This window comes from Haemorhous mexicanus, chromosome 12 (genome assembly GCF_027477595.1).
Source record: "Haemorhous mexicanus isolate bHaeMex1 chromosome 12, bHaeMex1.pri, whole genome shotgun sequence".
In the NCBI taxonomy this organism is placed as follows: Eukaryota; Metazoa; Chordata; class Aves; order Passeriformes; family Fringillidae; genus Haemorhous; species Haemorhous mexicanus.
The window spans coordinates 13,220,002-13,241,555 of NC_082352.1; the positions used below are offsets into that span (position 1 = coordinate 13,220,002).

Sequence of the window (21,554 nt, forward strand, 5' to 3'; positions counted from 1 at the left end):
GTCTGTCTCAAAATCCATAATCAAAATGTTTGCTGTAAATCACTGTGTGGGAGCATAATCACACATGACTAAGGCATATCATTGTATCTGTGACATAAAATTAGTCTAAAAAATAGTAAAAAATGCTTAGCCAGGAGAATAATGTTTAGTAATTTCTTCCTCTTTTTCTTTTTTTTTTTAATTTAAAATATATGTGAGACACCTTGTCTTCAAGATTAAATCAGGGTCTGTTTTTTCCTCTTCTCTGGCAAAAATAAATACTTTCATATTTGCAAATGAGGAGAAAATGTGGCCTCTTTCAGCAATAGTAGCTATCTGCCTGTTGCTACCTTAAAATCACAGCAATCACATCTGGTAACTGCCCTTTTCTCATGTTTCCACTAGTTTTCAGACTTCCTCTTGTGGTAGCTTGAGACTGCGCATCTGGATGTTTTAAACATACAAAGGAACTGCTGGAGCAAGCAAAAGGGAGCACGGTGCTCAGAGTTAAGATGTGCAGATAAGCAACTGGTGCACTTTGCAGCTAAAGTAAAGGAGAGGCAGTGGGGAGAAGCTTTTTCCAAAGAGGAGAGCACAAGTTTAGGCAGAATGAAGACTCACATTGGCCGTGGCTTCGTTTTTAAAGTACTGTTCGTCCAAGTTTATCTCTTTAACAAAACTTTAGCTGCTCCGTCACCAATCATTAAGTTTCCTGGAGACAGCACTCCCAAAACAGACAAAGAGCTAGCAGTGGTAAGTGTTGGTTTCATCTTTTCATCTTTGCTTCGGGTTTGTATTGTTGTTTCATAAGCAGATGTTTGTTTCTTGATTCAGCTGAGGCTAAGGAATGACTGTAGCATTCTTTCCCTGGAGTCTCTGGAAGTGCTAGCTAGCTAGCAAAGGTATCAGCTTTCAAAAGTTAAAACTGGAGCCAAGTAATGTTTCCTCTCTTAAAATTTTTTAAGCCAGCAAATAAAGTCAGTTTTTTGTTTCTTTTTTTCCCCTTAAGTCTCAAGATACAAAACATTTTCATGAAATCATCATGATTATAATAAAAAAAATTGCAATGGTAAGAGTGGAGAAGGGCAAATAAGAGACATCTAACTTTTTTACTTAAATCAAGTAGAAGTGAGGGCAGTTAAGACTCCTTAATGTATGTATAACAGCTTTCAGAAGTGTGTTTTCCAGAATGTTTACTGTGGGTTGCATAAACACTACTTTAAGGGACACTACAACGGAAAGCTGGCTCAAATTTCAGAAGCCATTGTGACTAGTTTTGACTTTGGAAAACAATCTCACCAAGGTTTAAACAATTTTTTTTTTCCCAAATCCAATCTAGAACAAAAAAAGGAGTTTGTATTTCTGCATATTAGAAATTATAGCTCTAACTCTACAGCATTATTTTCTAACCTTTTCTTAGCCCTGTGGACGTCCATAAAAGTGACATTATGGGGAAGTCCATTTAAAGGGAGATTGAGATGGATTATCATTATTTTAGCATGGAAATTATAGACTAAATTATAGACTAAATTATAGACTAATTATTTCTCTTCTTCGGCAGTAAATCCATTTTAAGGAGGATTGGGATAAATTATTCTTATTTTAGAACATAGAGACTTGAAAGTTGGTCACTTTTCTTTAGGAGTTTGTGTGCATCTTGGGAAAGCTTGCCAGGTTAAAGAAGGTCTGGGGGAGGGTACAGAGAGACTTTCCAGTTGGGAGCTGTGTCAAAAAGTTTAGGAAAAACAGACAAACTGACCCAAATAGGGCATTCCTCAGCTGTTAACAAAACAAATTCACCCAAGCTTTTGCCTTAGCAGCACAGTAGCCAAGAGCTGGGGGCAGGGGCAGTGCATTTGGGAGAGGAGAGTGGGGTCCCACGTGTCTGTGAGCAATTTAACTACTCTAAGAAAATCTATTTTCTTAGACACAGCCAGGTTTTTATTCAATAATCGCAATCCACATCTCCCCTCACCTCTGTTTCTTTCAAACAACCTATTTATTATGTGTACTCAGAGGAAAATTACAAGCTGGTTTAACACTGCAGTCCTTCTTTGTCTTTCTTGGGGTATTCTTGGGCAATGCTAACTGGCTGCCTTTCCTCACGCCCTCCATCAGAACAGCCCCAACACTCAGCATCAGCACACAAATTGCTGTGTTGCAGCTGGACCCTGTTTCATTAATGGGCTGGATCAAAATTCCAGATCACCACAGCTCCCTGCTGACTCTGAGGAAACTGCATTTCACAGCCTAGGCCAAGATGTGGTTTGAATAGACATTACATTTTCTTCAAGATTCTCTCCTCATAGAACAGCTGATCTTGGTCATTTCTCATCTTCAATAAAATCTCCATTTTAGGAAAAACTGAAAGGGGTAAGCTCTTTATTTAGAATCCTAGCAAGTAAAATTCTTCACCATGCCTCAGTTTATAGTTTTGATTGTATAGCTTGCTCCCAAACCTAAAATGGCAAGAGCAGCAGCCTGGTTCTTCAGTCAGTCCTGACGTGCAGTCTGTATCACACCAGGTACATCATTGGGGGATGCAAGCAGAAGCATAAGAAAACCCATCCAATTAGGCTAAATGAAAATTAGGATGAGAACCAAACTGGCTTGGTTTGATTATGTTCTCAATGCATTTCACATGACTTCCACCAGGCCCCATCCACTATGTGTGGAGAGCAGCTCAGTGGAAGCAAAGATGAAGCCACAGTGTGTCCTTTCTTTGCCAGTCCCCACTGGAGAAATAGCACATAAGAGGTTTCAAAAATCACAAAAGCTAGCCATAGTCTGTGCTCAGTCATGATGGATGGTGGACCTTCTGAAGGAAATGGTGTAACATCTTGATTAATTCCTTTTCTGAGTAATCCCTGAACCATTTCCTATGCTGAGCAGGGGAGGTTAGCCTGGACTTTGTGAGGAAGGTGGTGAAAGCTAGGCTTGACCAACTGCAGTTACCAAACATCCTCTGCTTTATTTTGCTGGTGTTTTGGTTTTATCCCCAGTCTCCTGGGTGAACTTAAGCAATTAATTAGACACATTAAACAAGGTTTCTCTTGGGAATATTTGGTGGCACAAGAACTTACATGTGCAGTCATTTCGTCAGGCTTCTTGTAATCCTCAGTTTGAAACAGTTCTCCCTGATATTCCTCATATATTTCTGGCAAATGTACCTTTACCTCATTCAGGTGTTTTTCTCCCTTGGACTTGTAGTTAATACCTGAGATACCATACCTGAAGGGTGTTTTTTCCTCTGCTGCAGACTGTTTTCACTGGGAAGATCATTAACTTGCAACCTTCCATTCTCACAGCACCATTGGCAAGAGCATCCCTCAGCTCTGTGCAGTGCCACCCATGTGGGTGCAGTTTGGGAATACCTGCCATTTCACATGGCTTCTCTTTCACAGAGGGGCATAAAACACTGCAAACCCATCCTTAAGAAAAGGGGAGGAGACTTTCATGGGTGTGATTTTAAGAGATTAAAATAATGTGATTTATGCCATCTTTTGGGACCCTTATGACCACTCGTTTTTAATGAGAAAGAACTTTGTGAATTGCCACCACAGCAGTATCAGAAACATCAGTCTGGCCATAACGTGCTGGAGCATTCAATGGAGTTTTAAGTATGCAAACATTGATTGGCTGCAGTGTCCAAGCAGCTGAGATGTTACCAAATACTTTCTTCCTCAGGTCTTTGCAATGTTTGACTCAAAAGAAAACCCATCCGACATTCAAACAACTCTGTCAGTTTGAGTAAAGAATGGGGTTTTTCTTTGCAATCAGTGTGGTGTCATTTGTGGGGTTGCTTTGATTTCTTGAGAAGTTTCTCAATAATGCAGAATCTTTCAAGAAAACATTGCACAAAATCTAAAACTGTAAGCAGATTTCTACATAATAAAGAAAGAAAAAAAAGGCAAACCCATTTTTACTTTGTAGTTCTACATTAAAGTTTTATGCTCTAATAACTGAAAGCAATTCATTAAGAAAAAGTGATAGCTAAGAATGGAAATGATTGTTTAATTAGCAACATCATGTGATCAAGGATTCTTTGGTCAATTAAGAAGATTCTGCTGGTCCCTCACTTACTAGTAATTGTAATTTTTAAAAGAAAACTTGCAAATTACAGAATGAAAGCTAACATGGAATTATAGTATTTATTTATTGATAATGATTAACTATTTATTTTATGAATTTTAAAGTCTTTGTTCTGTGCTTTTTTCCCCAAGCAATACCTGAATAAATACTATGGCTGCCCAAAAGACAGTTGCAATTTATTTGTCCTGAAAGATACTCTGAAGAAAATGCAGAAATTTTTTGGGCTGCCTGAAACAGGAGATCTGGATCAAAATACTATTGAGACAATGAAGAAACCTCGCTGTGGTAACCCTGACGTAGCCAATTACAACTTCTTTGCAAGAAAGCCAAAATGGGAAAAGAATCATATAACATACAGGTACAGACTGGTAATGGTGGGTTCTGTCACATAAACCCATAGCACTTCCAAGAAATAAGGAAGGCACTTAGAAATGCAGTAGCAGTTTAGAAGGCTGGACAAGATTCCTCTAGTTAGAAGCCCCTGTTGTTTGGATAATTACCAAATGGTCTAACAAATACCTCTGTCATTTCAAATTGTAATATATCAGGAAGAACCATATCAACATCAACTTTCTGGTTCTGGTTGAAACTGAAGAGATTTTGGGTTTACTCTTTGCCCTGCAGAGAGCATCCCAAGGGAGCTGGAGCAGGAGTATCTCACCTGCCCATCTGCTCCAGGAGGACCAAAGTACTTACTGACTGCAGAGGCCAAACTCCTCTTCATTTTGCAGTCCTAAAAAGGAGATTATTAAATAAATTTTAAAAGCAAACAATTGCATTTCAGACACATACAAATATGAGTTACAACAAGTTACAACTATTGCAATAAGTTTGGCAATTTCATCTTCTTCTGAAGAGTTAGGGACCAATACAGCCCTCACTGTGGTAAAAAACTCATTACCTTTGGTAGCCCATGAACAAACACTTACCACAAATGAGAAAAAACAGCAGATTTATTGCAGCTGCTTGACTTAGTCTGCTGTTCCCTCACAAGTTTGGACTCAAAGCATCCCTTGGGCTGCAACAAACCTAATAACAGAAAAAACCTGTGGCAGCTCTCACAGCCCCTACTTGCTGATGTGTTTCCTCTGAATCTTCCTCATCCTCCTTAGGCACAAAATAGTTTCCCTCACTATGCACAGCCCCAGCAGCAAAGAATTGGAAACTTGACTTTTGTCTTTACATGGAATATAGCAGGCTATAATACAAGGCACAAGTGCCATTGAAACACACGAAGAAGAAGAAAGCAATACATTTCAGAGTTTGTCCCTTTCTCAGGTCAGGCCTACAGCTTTGTCTTACATGCTTTTTCCTCCTATTTCCCCATGGATTTTATTGCCAATGTATCCCACACACAGGTAAAGGATTGGCATTCCACAGGGATTACACAATATATGGTTAGCAACAAAGGTGAGGGAGAATAGCTGCTTTTCTTTCTTATTAAAGAGCAAAACAATCCACACTTGAATCTTTCCGAATGTTACTGCGCTCCTTTTCTGGTCTCAGTGCTGATGCAAAACCCAGAATGTTTTGTGCAAGGCCCACTGCCATCCAGGCCTTACAGCCTCTGGGTTTATAATTTTCTTCTTGCTGCTGAGTCAATTCCAAAAGAAAATAAACAGTAAGTGCCACATCTAAACTCATCTCTGAATCAAAGGGAGGTGTTTAGGTCTCAGGGTTACCTCTTAGCTGCTTTCACTGCTGAGCCTCCTCATGTGCTGAGCAGTAAACAGCTAATACAGGGAGGATGTCTGTGTGTTACTTAACTGCTGCTTTTCCCTCTAAGGATTATAGGCTATACCCCGGATTTGGATCCTGAGACAGTAGATGATGCCTTTGCTCGAGCCTTTCAAGTCTGGAGTGATGTCACACCACTGAGATTTAACCGGATACATGATGGAGAAGCAGACATTATGATTAATTTTGGTCGATGGGGTATATTTTTCTATTTTTACTTAAGTTTTTGGGTTTGTTCCTGCCATTAATCCTCAGTTTAGAATGATCCACCCTCAATAAGTAGCACCCATGAGCCTTTCTGGCAAACCTTGTCCTAGTTCACACTTGGCTCACACAAGCTAAGATCTCATTTCACTAAGACTATTTCTTATACATTAGAGAGAGAGAGAAGTATTTATACAATATCCTTACACTATATTTATCTTTCCAAAAGAGAATTGCTAGGGGCAACATTTTATTTTTAAATTTACAAATCAGAAATAGAACTGAGACATATTGGTACAGATCTTCAGATGGTGTGAGCTGGCTTCCTGCCACAGAAGAGAATGGAATGCCATGATACCATTTATTTATAGTTCTGTATGCTGTTTTCCACTGATAGTGGTGAGGGTTCTAACATATTAGAGTTTTAAAATGGATTTTTGACTTCCCATTTTGACTCCATAGCTGCTTTCCATTCTTTTATCATGGCAGAATGCAAGTTTTCAATGCAAATGCAAGTTTTCAATGCATTCTTTGATCTTGAAGAATTTAAAATATCATGAGCTGAACTATGGTTCGAGTACAGCTGATGATGGGTGACTTGATTCATTTTCATTGTGCATGTCTTCTCAATTAATTTTGGTTTCCCCTGAAAGAATTTTTATGGCTTTTCAGTGTAAACATGGGACATCTAACTTCTTCTGGATAGTCACAGAATTTTTAATACTAATGAAGACACTTGTGCAGCCAATTTCTTGGGAGGTAGACTTTGGAAGTTGAGTGAACAGTTCAAAGAATAACTGAAGTCTTTGTAAAAGCTTTCATTTCAAGCTGGTTTTCTTTGCTTCAGCTACTGATGAGTTGACCTCAAAAGCTGCAGAGATTCTGTACACTCAGGACTTCAGATCCTCATCCAGACTGGCTCAGTTTGCCAAAAAAAAAAAAAAAAAGTTTACAAAAGCTGAAGTGTTTCTGCTGGTTTTAGCACTTGGCTATAGCCAGCTAAGAAACTGTGGGCAAAGAGTGGCTCCTTCCACATTCAGTCATTGCTATCATTTACTGCAGGTCAGATTCACAGGGGCCGAGACATCCACGAGGTTTCTTCATTTTTAACCCTTCTCTTAAAGAAAGGGTCTACTTTGAAATAAATGGGATTGCAGCCCCGAATATAGATCAAAATCTTGTACTTCACAACTGGCACACTGGTCTCCTGAAGGGAATTAACTGAACTTGTATTAGGAGTGACACCAGCCTGAAATCAGTGTAACAGAGGAGAGAGTCAGGCCTGTGTATTTAGGGCTTCTGTTAAATGCCAAGACATCAGACCAAAAGACCAGAAATGATACAAGTGGAGATGCTGGCAGCCAGCTTTTCTGCACAGGTCAGTGTGGTGGGAGAGCTATGAATACCAGGGCTATGCCCGTGCCAGCCTCCTTACCCACAAGCAGTGAACTTCCAAGAAAAGCCCACAGTGTAATAAGAGCAGAGCTGCTTAACCTGCTGCTGCCCTGTGAGCTGCCTGAGTCCTGGAGTGCTTGAAGCGAAGGAGGAACAGGCTCCCTCAGGGCTCAGAGCAGCAGGAGCAAGCTGGCTTTGCAGAGCTCACTGCTGAGACAGCCAGCTGTGCCTCCCTGCTGGGGCAGTGAGTACCCTGCACAAAGAGCACAGCAATCTCAGCTGCAGCAGAACAGAGCAGCCTGCAAAATGAAAAAATGAAATCTGCCTTTACTTTCCAATCTCTGTGTTGGAGAGTGGTAGGAACTACCTGGAAATATCCCTCTTACACAATATTTAAGGTACATCTACCTGTCAGCCCCCACCAAGAAACTGTGGGGGCAGTCATACATCTCAGGTACAATACTTCACTGTTCTTCACAATTTTTGATTTCTTTCCACCACACTTAGGAGATATAAAATACCATCCTGTGACAACTGCAGTGCTGACACTTCATGTTCTTTGTAAGAACTGGCTGCTTCTCTTCTGGATCAGTCTTGCTAGTACAACCCAAAGCAATAAATTCACTCACTAAAGTATTCTGCTGCTGTCTTGGATGGGAAAGTACACATGATAATCATCATTCATGTATAGACTGTGCCTGAGGTCATTAGAAACTGCTCTTTTTTGTCTGCTCACTCCTGCAGAACATGGTGATGGCTATCCCTTTGATGGCAAAGATGGTCTCCTGGCTCATGCCTTTGCACCAGGACCAGGAATTGGAGGAGACTCCCATTTTGATGATGATGAACTGTGGACTCTTGGGGAGGGACAAGGTACCAGACTTTTTCATGTTTCAGAATATATGGTCTGCTGTCTGCTTGATTTTAATGCTGCATTAAATGCTTTCATTGACTGTCAATAAATATTAGGAGGTAAAAATTCATTTATACAATTTAAAATTTCTTTCATTAAAAAATGCTATGCATAAGTAACTTATCTATGCATTAGTATATATTCCAGAACTAATACTGTATTCAGAAGACTCCATGTGACAAACTGAAACAAACCCCAGGATCTGGGTGTGTTTGTGTTTCCATCCTGTCCCCCCTGCTACAGCAAATGTCATGCAAGGCCCATTGGAAATATCAAAGTGGTTTATGAGGCACAGGGCATGTTCAGCTGCTGCCTGGAACCTTTGAAACTATACTGAACATTTTAGACCATATTACTTAAGAAACTAAATTACTAAATGTATTAACAGCACCTTTTTAACTTTGCCTTGCCATAGTAACAACATATATATTTTTCTGGGCTGATTCTAACACTTCACCATGAGTAATATCCACGGAATTATTTTAAAATTACCAGTTTATATTTCAGCTATGATCATTTTGCCAATAGAGAGACCAGCAGCATATTGAATTTCAAAGTGGAAATTCAGACTGCATTTCTATATCAGTATCTTCCAAGAAAAGAGGATGCCCAGAAACTGTATTTTTTGCACCAGTGGGTGGCTAATTTCACTACTACATTTGTTCTCCTTACAGTGGTCAGAGTGAAGTATGGAAATGCAGATGGTGAATATTGCAAATTTCCCTTCTGGTTCAATGGCAAGGAGTACAACAGCTGCACAGATGCAGGACGCAGCGATGGATTCCTCTGGTGCTCCACAACCAAAGACTTCGATGCAGATGGGAAATATGGATTTTGTCCCCATGAGTGTGAGTAGACCAATGTTTCTACTGGATTTTTTCCTGGCAGACTGTTCCCTTCTTCTTTGCTCATCCACTTCTTCTTGTGCTTTTCCCACTTCCTTCCCTTTCAGATAAAGGAATGAATGTCTTTCAGAAATCATAATAACATACCAGTATCTGTACAAAATTGTTAGAAGTCCATGAAAACTAAGACTGTACTTCACTTCTACCTGCTTGGAATATGAACAGAACTCTCTTTCACAAGAATTTTATTTCATATTAATTTGCAAATTAGACAAAGTATATAATGTTTATAGCCATATATGCATTAGATATTTCATGTAGCCATAACTTTTTTAAACTATGCACAAGATTATCATTATTATCTTTCAAATGTATTTATGACAATCTGTTTCCTGTTAAAACAACAGGAACACATAGTTCTGTGTTTGAAAATCTTGATGAGTCTTTACAGCTTGAGGATATAGCATTTCAGACAATTTATTGGTATGAGTGTTAATTTCATCTCCTCTACATCACACAGCAGGAAACCTTTAGAGAAGCAATTAAGTGTAATTGGCTGTAGCCTACTGAGATAATTTATCAGCAGTGAGAAGAGTAGAGAAGGTAAGGCGCTTTCAGCCACTCATTGCACCTCCTGTTTGCTAGTTCCTGGCACATATATTAACAGCCATTCCCACTACTGCAGTTTCCCACATTAATGTTTTTCCCTTTGTACATAACCAGCTGTTAGCTTTGGGGAGGGTTCCATCAATCTTTACCTTTCATATCAAGCCCTGGGTCACTAGAACCCCTGCCTACTCTCCCTGGGTCATGACAAATAAGAAGAGGGTTTTAAAGAGAACAAACCAGAAAGCAATGGTGCTTTCTTCAGATTCATGCTAATCCTGCTTGAAACAATAGCAGTAAATTACAATATTATGGCTACGTGTAGTCAGTACAAGGAAAGAGAATGCAGATTGCTGAAAGAAAATTAGTGATGCCTTAAGCTAACAACACATGTTCAGGGGTTTGCCAGCCAAGAGTGCACAAGTAGAGCCCAGCATGTCCCAGCACACAAGTACTGTCACACATGTACATGTATTCATATGCATATGTCTGAAAAGAAGCACATTTTTCAAAAGTTTGCAGGTATGTGTACATAGAAAAAATTCAAAACAGGATTTTCTGGAATCCTGTTGTAGCCAAACAGTAAACAGATTGACAAATTTTTAGGCTTTTTCAAGCAAGACCATACAGTTTCAAATACAAGATTATGTATTTTCTGCATCAGGATGGTGGTGGTTTCTAAAGACAATCTGTTGTAAAACACATCAGTCTTCTAGTCCTAATGAGGTAAAATGTTATTCTTTAATTTCCAAACCCCTCATTGCCTGTTGTAGACCACATTTAGAGCTGGGATCTACCCTGGTGACAGCTATTTATACAGCTATAGAGGATGAACAAGCAGGAGTATGAACTTTACACAGACTGCAACTAATTTTTTAAAAAGTTATTGTTAGTGGTATGAATTTCAGGATATTTATTTCAGCAGGCTATAAGTGTGCACACGCACATCACTGCACAATATATTTTTTTTTATTTGTGAAACTGCCATCTCCTTCATTTCCCGCCTTTCCCCAAATCTCCTCTAACTTGGGTTACTTCAGCCAGAAAAGATAAAAATTTGTCTCATTTCTTTAAAATACTGCAAGCACTCAGATACAGTCAGAAGGAAGCCCAGATTATAGGCAGCTGGAGAAATGGAAATCCACATAGCCTGACTGATACACCTTTGCAACATCCTAAAGTCATGCAAGACTGAAAATGCAAGCAGTGAAGCACTGTCAGAGAGAGCTGGTTCTGAAAGTGAATTCCTGGAAATGCCACTGTCAAGGTTTCTGAAATGGAACAGAAGGGTTTCAGCCTTTTGTTTCTGATGTAATTGTTTTGCAAGATCCATGAACAGTTATACACAGATGTTTCTTATTAAGTGCAGAGTGGCATTGTTCACTCATTATTCCAAGGCACCATTTGCTAAACCCCAGTTAATACATTCAGATAGGGGAGGATTTACATCTGACACTCTATTTTGGGGGCAACATTCCTGGATGTTGGCCTTTGTTTCTCTCATGCTTAACTCACTGAAGGTAGTTTCAATTCCTCTCATTATAGAGCTATAGTGCATATATGGAAACATCTTTACTGCTATGGTGCTGCACCAGGCTTCTCTAAAGTTAATCCCAGATCTGTACCCCAATTTGTAAACAGATTCAACTATAGTTTGTCAAAACAAAAGGTAAAGCAGAAAGTTATCTACCTACTACCCAAATCTTACACAGGTGTGCTGAACTTCTCCTTTGGGATCAAGGGATCTTGATATCTCTCATTTCCAAACTCCACTGACACTGCAGGCAGTTTCGGCTCCTAAATTTGGTCCTCCAAGATCTAATAATCTGTTCTCTGCTGTACCTGCCTCACACTCACACAGTTCCAACAGGCTGCTGCCTGACAACTCTCCCAGGCAGAGCCCTCCTGGAGCTGCTGCCACCTCCACCTTGGATCTGTGCCACAGGGGTGTTAGAAGCCTTCCAGCCTGAGGTTTCCTGGCATCACAACTGGTTGATTTTTCTAGGAAGAGCTAAAAGTGAAGTTCACATATTCGCAATGCCCAGTCTGAATCTGCTCTCACATCAGTGTATCTTCGCCAGTTTTTAAATTACCATGAGGCAGAACAAGGCCCTTTAAGATCCCCTTACAAGAAAATTGCCCCTTTATTTTGGGGAAACTGCCCCAGTCTCCAACTTTCATTTACATTAAAGCAATTTTATGGTAAGGAGGGGGGGATTGAAAACTTAATAAACCATTGTTGTTACCATCACATAATCTAGCCTCAAGCAAAATGAAAAACTGCATTCTGACTGTGACTCAGAAAGGCTGCATGCAAACTAAGAGACTGGCTTTCCATATGGTTTTTGCAACTTAGCCACATGTAAACCAACATAAAAAAGGCTATTAAAATGCAGAGTTTGCCAGACCTAGAGCTGGAAGCAGCTCATGGTAAGTGAGTCATGTAAACAACTCAGTTTAACTTTCCTTTCCAATTCTATCATTACTTTAAAAAAATATATAAAGTTCTTCTCCAATCACAATAGCCACAGTCCTAGTTAATGCACTTTCCTATATTAGTCCAGCATCTGAGGCAAAAGCCAACATTTGCAAATTGCTTTTTTGGGGAGGCACAGTGTGTGTTGCAGACAGGACCCCATCCATGCCCAGGATGAAGGATAGAATCACTCTTGTAGGCAGACCAGAGGTGTGGGTGAGCCAGGCCTGCTAAGATCCAAGTCCTCTAATTAGTGGGACTGGAACTTCTATAACTTATTGGTTCATGTCCCTGATGCTGTGGCCAGTTACTGGTTTAAATGTAAAAGGCAAAATGGACCATCTGTGTCACAATACCCCACGTCAGAGCCCTTTCCCAATCACCCTTAAGCCAGAGGAGGTCTGGGGGGTTTATTTAGGGCTACTCTAAAGAAGCACACACATAAACAATGACTCTTCTCACTGATGCATCAGACTAAGCAAAGGCAAACCCCTCAGACCCTACACAAACACTGAGGCTGCAATGTCTGTTGAGTCATCAAAAACAACAGCAAAGTTAGAGCTAACCTGCCAAGCTTCCCACATACACATCTGGGTTTTAGCTGCAGCATTTAACTGGATGAGAGAGAGGGGAAAAGGTGCCCTTGGACATCTTAAAAAGGCCAAATTATGCAGTGCTGTTCTTAAAACTCCAGGGGAATTAGCATATGAATGCATGAGGACTTTTAATCTCTGTTCAGGGCAAGGCCTAGAGCAGTTTGTTGCCTTCACAGTCTCCTCTCACCAGCACATGGCACAGCACATTGTCCTACCACAGAGGATTCCCACTGATAGAGCAGCCAGGAGGAGACGTAGTCAGATTCACAAGATGTCTGATACTCCAAGCCACCTGCATTTTCACAGAATTCCATTTGAACACATTTTTTTTAAATATCAGCATGTGAGATTGTATTTATCTTCCTCTACATATTCCAGAAAGTTTAGTAAAATCCTAAATCCAATCCCAGAACTCAAGTCATTTTAATATGAACCATTTTAATCCCTCATCCATGAGAAAGATTTCTGCTTCTCAGGGTTGAGCCATGGGGCCTTGTTTGTGCACATGGACTGACAATAAACACTCTTCATCCCCTCTCCTCTCCCAGAAGACCAATACAGAACCTTCAGGAGCACTGACCAAGCAAAGGACAGGAGAAGCCTCCAGTGTCCAGCTTTCTTGGACCAGTCACATTTCTCCTCTCCAGCTTCTCTACTGAGTGGCTGAGCAGAGATTCTCAGAAATGAGAAGCAATATAGAGGAAGAACCTACAGGTTATTATTCAATTTTACTGTACTCCAGCATTTTGAGAAACTCTGCCCAAAGTCTGCCATTCTGGCTAACATCTCTGACAGAAGGCAAATGAATCAGCACCGAGCTAAGGGACATGAGTGACTTGCTCAGAACCCTGTTTCTTAACGCTGTTTTAAGAAGGAATATCAAGTTTGTGCTATGAGTTTGTGCTAAGAACAATCAGCCATTCCCTTCTGTATGCTTGTGAGACTGTAACAGCCCTGGTCTCTCTTGCCAAGGCATTTCAGTGCTGGTGTAAAACAGAGGTTCTGAGTGTGAAGTACATCACATCTGATGGTGTCCATTGTTTGTCCAGACCTGGGCACATTCCCACAGGCACACTGGGATTCCTTGTTGATACTGAGCTTTGTGTATTGACATTTTCCTCTCTCTTCTCCCTGCAGCACTTTTTACAATGGGTGGCAATGGTGATGGGCAGCCCTGCAAGTTTCCCTTCAAATTCCAAGGCCAGTCCTATGAGCAGTGCACAACAGAAGGCAGGACAGACGGGTACCGATGGTGCGGAACCACTGAAGACTACGACAGAGATAAGAAATACGGATTCTGCCCGGAGACTGGTACGAGGAAGGTTGCTTGCATAACCCAGACTATTTGGTCATGGTTTTAACAACTCTCCTTTGGCACACTTTCCCCAGAGCACACAAAAGTGGATGAGTTAAACACAATTTCAGCAGAGGTGGCCAAGGAGGTAATTGGAACAGGAGCAATCTGTTGGTGTGTCACAGCACAGGTTTGTCAGGAATAAAAATGGCAATGAACCTACAAATGCATAGCTACTACTGCAGGATAATAACAAGCAGATTACAATTTGTTAATGGCCCTGGAAGGGAAGTCTCATGAGACAGAAGAAAGTCTGATTAATATTTTAACTTAATACTTACCATGTACATTTGTGAAAAAAGGAATCCTGTTTAGTATGTTAAGCTTGTGTTAATAGATCTTTTCAGCAATTCAAAAAAACTAAGTGAAATGGTTTAGCCATGAAATTTCAGCTTTCTTCACACTTTTTTTATACTTTCTAATGTGAGTTTTACTACATAAAGGAACAAAAATTAATTTATAGTGTTGAATAGCTTGGCAGGTGTTCATTTTGTGACACTAGAGCCATAAGCATAGAGATGAAGTGAACCATGGCCGTTCTAAAATCTGTCTTTTAACAGAGCCAATGGGAAGCTACATTGAAACCTACATGCATCCTGCTTTTTGATTTTTTGGGATCTCTTGAAAATGGCCTTACTGGTATTCAGCTTTCTGTTACTTTTGATAACCAGGCGTAACCCTTCCATTTTACATTACAGATGTTAAAAAAAAAGAAAAAAAAGGATCAAATTCATTATAACTTGCTACAAGGTTAGGAAGAGAAAATTCTAAAGGATCATTCAATAGACAAAAGAACCAGTATATCTAGAATCAATGTATTCAAAGTCCTAGGTAATACAGTCACTATCATTGGAAGTAAGAAATACACTTAGTTTAAGCTTTTTAATTCCAGCATAAAAGGCTATTAATAAATAATAATGAATGAGAAATAAATACTAATAAATAATTGGGGACACTACCAGCTTTGCCTCTATATTGCAGTCATGTACCTTCGCAGAAGACAGACCATAATTGGAAAGGAACTGTAATTTCCAGGTAGCTGTGTAAATGAATTTAAATGAGTTTTATATTCTTTTCATATTCTGTTCATGACACCTACTTTAAACTGTTATTTTAAATGCAGTTACATCCTCTTCCCTCTAGAAACACTTGTACTTGCTCATACAAGTATTATTTCTTATATATTACTGCCATATACTACATAGATAACACAGGAAAATTTCTCAAGTATTTGCAAACATAATGGTTTAAAAAACATTATCTCCATTTCATACATCCTTTTATTTAAAAAATGTTTAAAATCACATGATTTTCAACAGCATCCTGCTGGTTATTATATTATATTAAATATTATAATTATATTATAGATTATGTAAATTCTATTACTTATAATAACTTATCTAATAAGTTATTGTATCATATTATATCTAATATTGTATTATATTATAATTAAATATTCTATTTATTAGAATATATAAAGCTTCTTCTTCAGTGGGACACCCATCAGCCAGGTGGATACTCAACAGCTCTATAACCTTTCTGACACTGACTGTACCTTCCACCTAAACACTTTAAACCACTTTAAAATAACACCAGGAATGAGCATTAAAAGGTACTTGCTGGGAATCACCTTCCAAAAAAGCTAAAGCAGAAAGTTATCCCACAATTCAAGCTGTACCATCACGATAACATTTGCAGAAAATGTGTGGGAGCTGAAACTTCAGTGCAAATGTATTAGGCAGTCTCCTAAAAAAAAAAAAAGTGAATTTAAGTATTTTTATGTACCAAGATCTTTAGCATTTGTTGTTTCCTCCCCAGATAGTCTTAGTAAAATGCATAAGTTAAACTGCTGCTTTCCCAGAGCTGTGAACATGAGTCCAGGGCTCCTTCTCTCCCCCACCAAAACTATTGGCAAGTCCATTGCAATGGCAATGTGTAGATTTTTCCTTTTTAATTCTGTCCGACAACTTTCAAATATTACTTTTAACCTTACTCTTCATATTCCTGGAAGGACTGCACTGTTTCTGCTTCCTTCCTGCTTTCGTGTAGTTAAGAAGACGCCAAAGGGACCCCCTTCTCACTGTGTTTTCCTATCATTTTGCACAGCCATGTCAACAGTTGGAGGGAATTCCGAGGGAGCTCCGTGCGTGTTCCCCTTCATCTTCCTGGGGAACAAGTACGAGTCGTGCACGAGCGCGGGGCGCAGCGACGGCAAGCTCTGGTGCGCCTCCACCAGCAGCTACGACGACGACCGCAAGTGGGGCTTCTGTCCCGACCAAGGTGACACCTCTTGTCACAGCACGGGGCTCACTGGGCAGTGCCCACCCCCATGGCAGCACCTGTGCAATGATGCCACGCTCAGCACTCCAGCGCTTCTCCCCAGCTGAAATCTCAGCAAAGCCCCTGTACTGAGGCGTGAGATGAGAGCTAGAGTCACACCTAAAGCTTGCCTGAAATATTTGGATTTTCTAAAGCTATAGTGATGCAGGATCCTTCCAAAATACAAAACCATGAAATAAATTCATGAATAAATAGATGTTTTTCTCCCCAGCAGTTTTTCCTTCCAAGGCTAAAAGCCACAAGTACTTATAGCATTTCGCTAGTATGCAATAAATTATGCACTGATACAAATTAGGAACAAACACTAAATGTAAAACATTAACACATTTGTGAGTGATATTGGGAAGGATGCAAAACATGTTTAAAAAGTGTGACAGTATAAAGTTTATGTAGCTAATATCATTATTTAAAATTACTTTGGTTAATATTTGCCATATTTTAACAATGGCAAAAGGCTTTTTACATATTTACAAATAAATGCTAGATTTGGGGGGTTATTCTAAGAAGAAAGAAATCTGACAAATTTCAGAGACTATTTGGGCATAATTGATAAAATCTCATTCTCTGATAAAAGATTATTTCTAACCTAACAATATTTGGTACACCAGTACTGATTCAGAGTCTGTTCTCAGAAACACATATTTACAGACCTTTTTATCACTTACAAGCCATTTCGTGGTGGAAAGGAAGATTTGATATCTAGATTGCAAGTGCAATTCTTCTCTATCTAAACGGGATGTCCAATGTTTTTTGTTACACTTCCTTTTCTCACACAAGTATTAAGGCTGTGCTCAGAGTCCCTTGCATGGGAGACAGCAGCAAAGATCACCCACAAAGGAAGGTTATAGAACCTCTCCAGTGAAATGGCATTATTGGCAATAGGTGTGATGTTCACCATGGGAGGCTGTAAATGTTAACCATTATTATTTATTGTGGATAACCTGTGTGGCACGATTCTATTTAAATGCAAGCAGCTAACACTGTCTTCCTGTGTTATTCAGGGTACAGTCTCTTCTTGGTTGCTGCCCATGAATTTGGCCATGCCATGGGATTAGAGCACTCTGAGGACCCGGGAGCTCTCATGGCCCCCATCTACACCTACACCAAGAACTTCCGGCTCTCTCAGGATGACATTAAAGGGATCCAGGAGCTGTATGGTAAAGTCCTCCCCCACCAGCAGAACTCATCAGAAAATCAGCCAGCACAGGCTGAAATCTGGCACTCGGAATTTGCAGTAAATTACAAACGGCACAATCCCACCAATGCCTGTTTTCTTTCCCCCTGTTTTCTTCATATTACCAGGCCTCCTACTTTAATCAAATATCACAACTTAAGTATGACAGATCACTAAATTTACTGAATGAAAAGGAGCATCGAAACACCCCACAAACAAAATTTTAGATGAGAATTTCTAGTGCCTTTACTGGGACAACGAAATGCCATGTTTGTCTCTAGCTTGAAATACCTGATGTGGGTGGGCTTGGATGTCACTTTCTGAAACACTCTGAGCTTCCCAGACTGTGACCCTCTGCAAGAGGGGAAGGACATTGTTTCCTGTGTCCCAGCTTGCAAGCAGCTCACATTGCCTTCCCACAATTCAAGCTGTACCATCACAATAACATTTGCAGAAAATGTGTGGGAGCTGAAACTTCAGTGCAAATGTATTAGGCAGACTCCTAAAGAAAAAGTGAATTTAAGTATTTTTATGTAGCGACATCTTTAGCACTTGCTGTTTTCTTCACAGACAGTCTTAGTAAAATGCATAAGTGGTATCATGATTAAGATTCCTTCCATGTATGCATTTTCTACCTTGCAGAGGCACCAGTACACTACAGTCAATTAGGCAGTCATTCCCATATTCTATTTCTCTTTCCCTGCTTTTCACTTTTCTACTGAGAGATCTTTTTAACTGTGACTATATTCTACAGTATTCCCCACCTCAGAAATTTTAATAAGAATATGCCAAAAATATTATCACATGAGACAAAAATCTGATTTGAATCTTCATTATTCCTTGTTCTTAGCTGCTTTAATTAGGAATGGGAATTGAGACATGGTCAAGATTAAGTGAGTTTTCTGAGCCCATACTGTGTATCTTTGATAAGAGTTCAGACCTTATACCAGGTGTCTTAAAGCATGCTTCAAGATCCAATCTTTCTTTGTCTTTTTAACTCATATAACCCTTTACAAACAGCTTTCCATGTAAAATAAGTATTCAAAAAAACTTCTCGCTTTGTTATTACAAATCAACTACACTCAAATTTTTTCTCATATAGTAAATTAACCCAATGTCTGAGAAAAAGAGGCAAATGCCCCAAGCCAAATAATAATACCAAATAAAATAAACCAGATGGAAAAATGCATGCTCTGAAAAACACATTTTGATTCTTGGTGAGGGCAGAAAAATCACACAAATGGCTCAAAAATGCAGCTTTGTAACTTGCCAAATATTGGCACTTCTTTAAAAAAGAGAAATCCACTTTGACGTCTTTCTCAGCAGAGCTGCACATAATTCTGAGTATAAGGACTTTAAAATCTTGATCTTCTTTTCAGAAGCCAGCAAAATAAAAATTTTAATGTTCACTTCTGAACCCAGTGTAGTCACTTCTAATTATCTCTCAGGTTAAACAGGCAGCCCAGACAGACACACACAGGCACCATGTCTCAAATGAGGCCACACAGAGTATTAAGGCAGGAGTGGAAGTCAAGGCTTCCTCAGCTCTGCTAGACCACCCTTCTTCTGAAGAGATTTCATTATCAGTTTTTCCTCCTTCAAGAACTCTCTCCAAATAATTACCCTTTTAGAAGCCCTGGCAGCTCTTGCTCTCCATGTAACCTGTAGCCCCTCATTCCCATGTAACAGAATGTCTCTGTTCACCACCACAGAGGTGTCACCTGATGTGGGGCCAGGACCAGGACCAGGACCAGGCCCACAGCCAACCCTTGGACCTGTCACTCCAGAACTCTGCAAGCATGAAATTGTGTTTGATGGAGTCGCACAAATTAGAGGAGAAATATTTTTCTTCAAAGATAGGTAAGTGAGATAAACTGCTTACCAAGTGAACCTCAAGAGAAGGAATCTGTGAGACCTATCCACCAAAATCTAGACATTTGTTATCAGGCACAACATCCACCCTTTGTTTTGTGTATTCAGAGATGGGAAAGAGTCCTGATCAACTCCTAAAGGAAATGGAAATGGAAATGGTTTAATTCAGGCTGAGTCCAAAGTCATTAAATAACAGCATTATGTGACTCATGGCTTCTGTAACACATCAAGAGCACTGGTGATTGGGATAGGCTACATGTGTGCAAAGCCTCCAAGACAGAAGGCACTTTGGATGCAAAAGCAGAGACACTCCTCATCAAATGAGGTGGCAGCTCAGCTGCAGCTCCCCCTGCCTTTGCCAGGGCCTGTATTACCCAACTGCTCAGCAATGAAGAGCATCTCCTAAGGAGTATGGGACTTGGCAGCACCATTGTGAGGGACACTAAAGCTCCTCTTTTCCCTGTCACAAATCAATGCCAAGTTTGGAATCATTTATCCTCAGCTACCCTGAACATTCTCCCAACACCACTGAAGATCTGGTTCCACACACATTCAATGAGGGCCAAAATCAAACACTGTCTCCTAACATATAAAAACATATACAAGCACCTCAAGCTAAGGGAAGTGTTGCAACTCACCTGTTCATTGCTCCTTGCCAGTTGCCAGTTGAAATTTAAAAGGAAACAGGAACTAACAAACAAGTTGCCCTCACAAAATAGCAATTTAAAAATTATTTTTATCTCCTGGTGATATACCTGAGTCCAGCCATCCAGATTCAAATTTTTCAGCTAGATATATGAAGTATTTATTGCTATGCTGCATGGTTTAATTCTACTCACCAGCTTTTAGTAACAAAAAAAAAAAAACCAGGGTTAGTTAGTTGATTTTTAAGGATAAATACCATGATTCCATGTGTTTCCTTCTAGATCAAATGATCCATATGATACCCAGCATAATGGTGCTTTAGGTTTGAAGTTGGATTTAATCTTTATCACAGGCTATGTGTTTTAGCAATGCAGAAATGGAATTTAAACCTTCTGCTTGATCTGGTCTATGGGGATCACCCTGATACCTTTTGTATTCTTTCTCTCGGCCCTGTCAGCAGCAGACAGGGCTGATCCAGTGATCCCTACTGGCAAGGAACATTCTTTCATTGGCCACCAAATGGCTCCATAGTACTGACAGATCAGCCTCACAGGGCTGGCCCCACAAGCCCACACCAAGTTTGCCAAAAACGGTGCCCACTTTTGCTAATTTAGTCATCAGAGTGCTGAAGTATTCACCTGAGCTCAGAGCCTTCAAAGGAAAAACCTCACAGCAGTAAAACCCCACCAAGTTCCACACCATACCCAGCTCCTGCTCCTCTTCTGCTCACTCGTAGCCCTGGGTTTTCAGCCAGACCTCCACCTTCCTTCTGCCCTTGCAAACCCACAGTCACACACAGGAACAATGTAAAATCTGCTCCTAAACCAGAGTGATCCAATATTCTCTATAATCCCAACAAAATAGAACTATTTTGCATGAAGATACAGTTGGTCTAAGAACTATGCAAATACCAAAACAATCTGTTCAGCCTTTATCCAGCATGCAGTAAAAGCAGACAACTGTTGAATTGTTTTGCTCTGGAATGGCTTTGCCTGTCAGTCTTGCAGCTTTCCAAGGATCAGGCAAACAGCATTGTGACTCACTTTTGGAATTCAAGAAACAACTGTCTGTCATGTGTCCTGTGACTTTTATGATTCATGAAAATTACCATAGAATCCAACTGTCACACGGCAAAGAGAGTAAATAGCAAAAAGGAGGTGAGATATGATTAATTCTTTCCAAAAAAAAAATAGCATTTTCCCTCCCCACCTCAAATCATGGAAAGGAAATTACCAGGAAATGGGAATTACAGGAATTACAGCTGTTAGCCATAGAGAACAGGTGAGCTTTTCAATTGGGCACAGAATGCCCAAAAACAGCATTTCC

At 39.9% G+C, this 21,554-nt stretch overlaps 1 protein-coding gene across 1 annotated transcript in view; it reads left to right on the top strand.

The window, feature by feature from the left end:
• The first annotated feature begins 398 nt into the window (after window positions 1-398).
• The window catches only part of MMP2 (matrix metallopeptidase 2), a 29,619-nt gene continuing 8,463 nt past the window's right edge, over window positions 399-21,554 (top strand). The window contains exons 1-9 of the mRNA XM_059857120.1: window positions 399-732; window positions 4,203-4,429; window positions 5,858-6,006; window positions 8,152-8,280; window positions 8,995-9,168; window positions 13,981-14,154; window positions 16,304-16,477; window positions 17,539-17,694; window positions 19,424-19,571. Coding sequence (XP_059713103.1) covers window positions 589-732; window positions 4,203-4,429; window positions 5,858-6,006; window positions 8,152-8,280; window positions 8,995-9,168; window positions 13,981-14,154; window positions 16,304-16,477; window positions 17,539-17,694; window positions 19,424-19,571 — 1,475 coding nt within the window. The 5' untranslated portion in view covers window positions 399-588. The remainder of the gene's footprint in view (window positions 733-4,202; window positions 4,430-5,857; window positions 6,007-8,151; window positions 8,281-8,994; window positions 9,169-13,980; window positions 14,155-16,303; window positions 16,478-17,538; window positions 17,695-19,423; window positions 19,572-21,554) is intronic.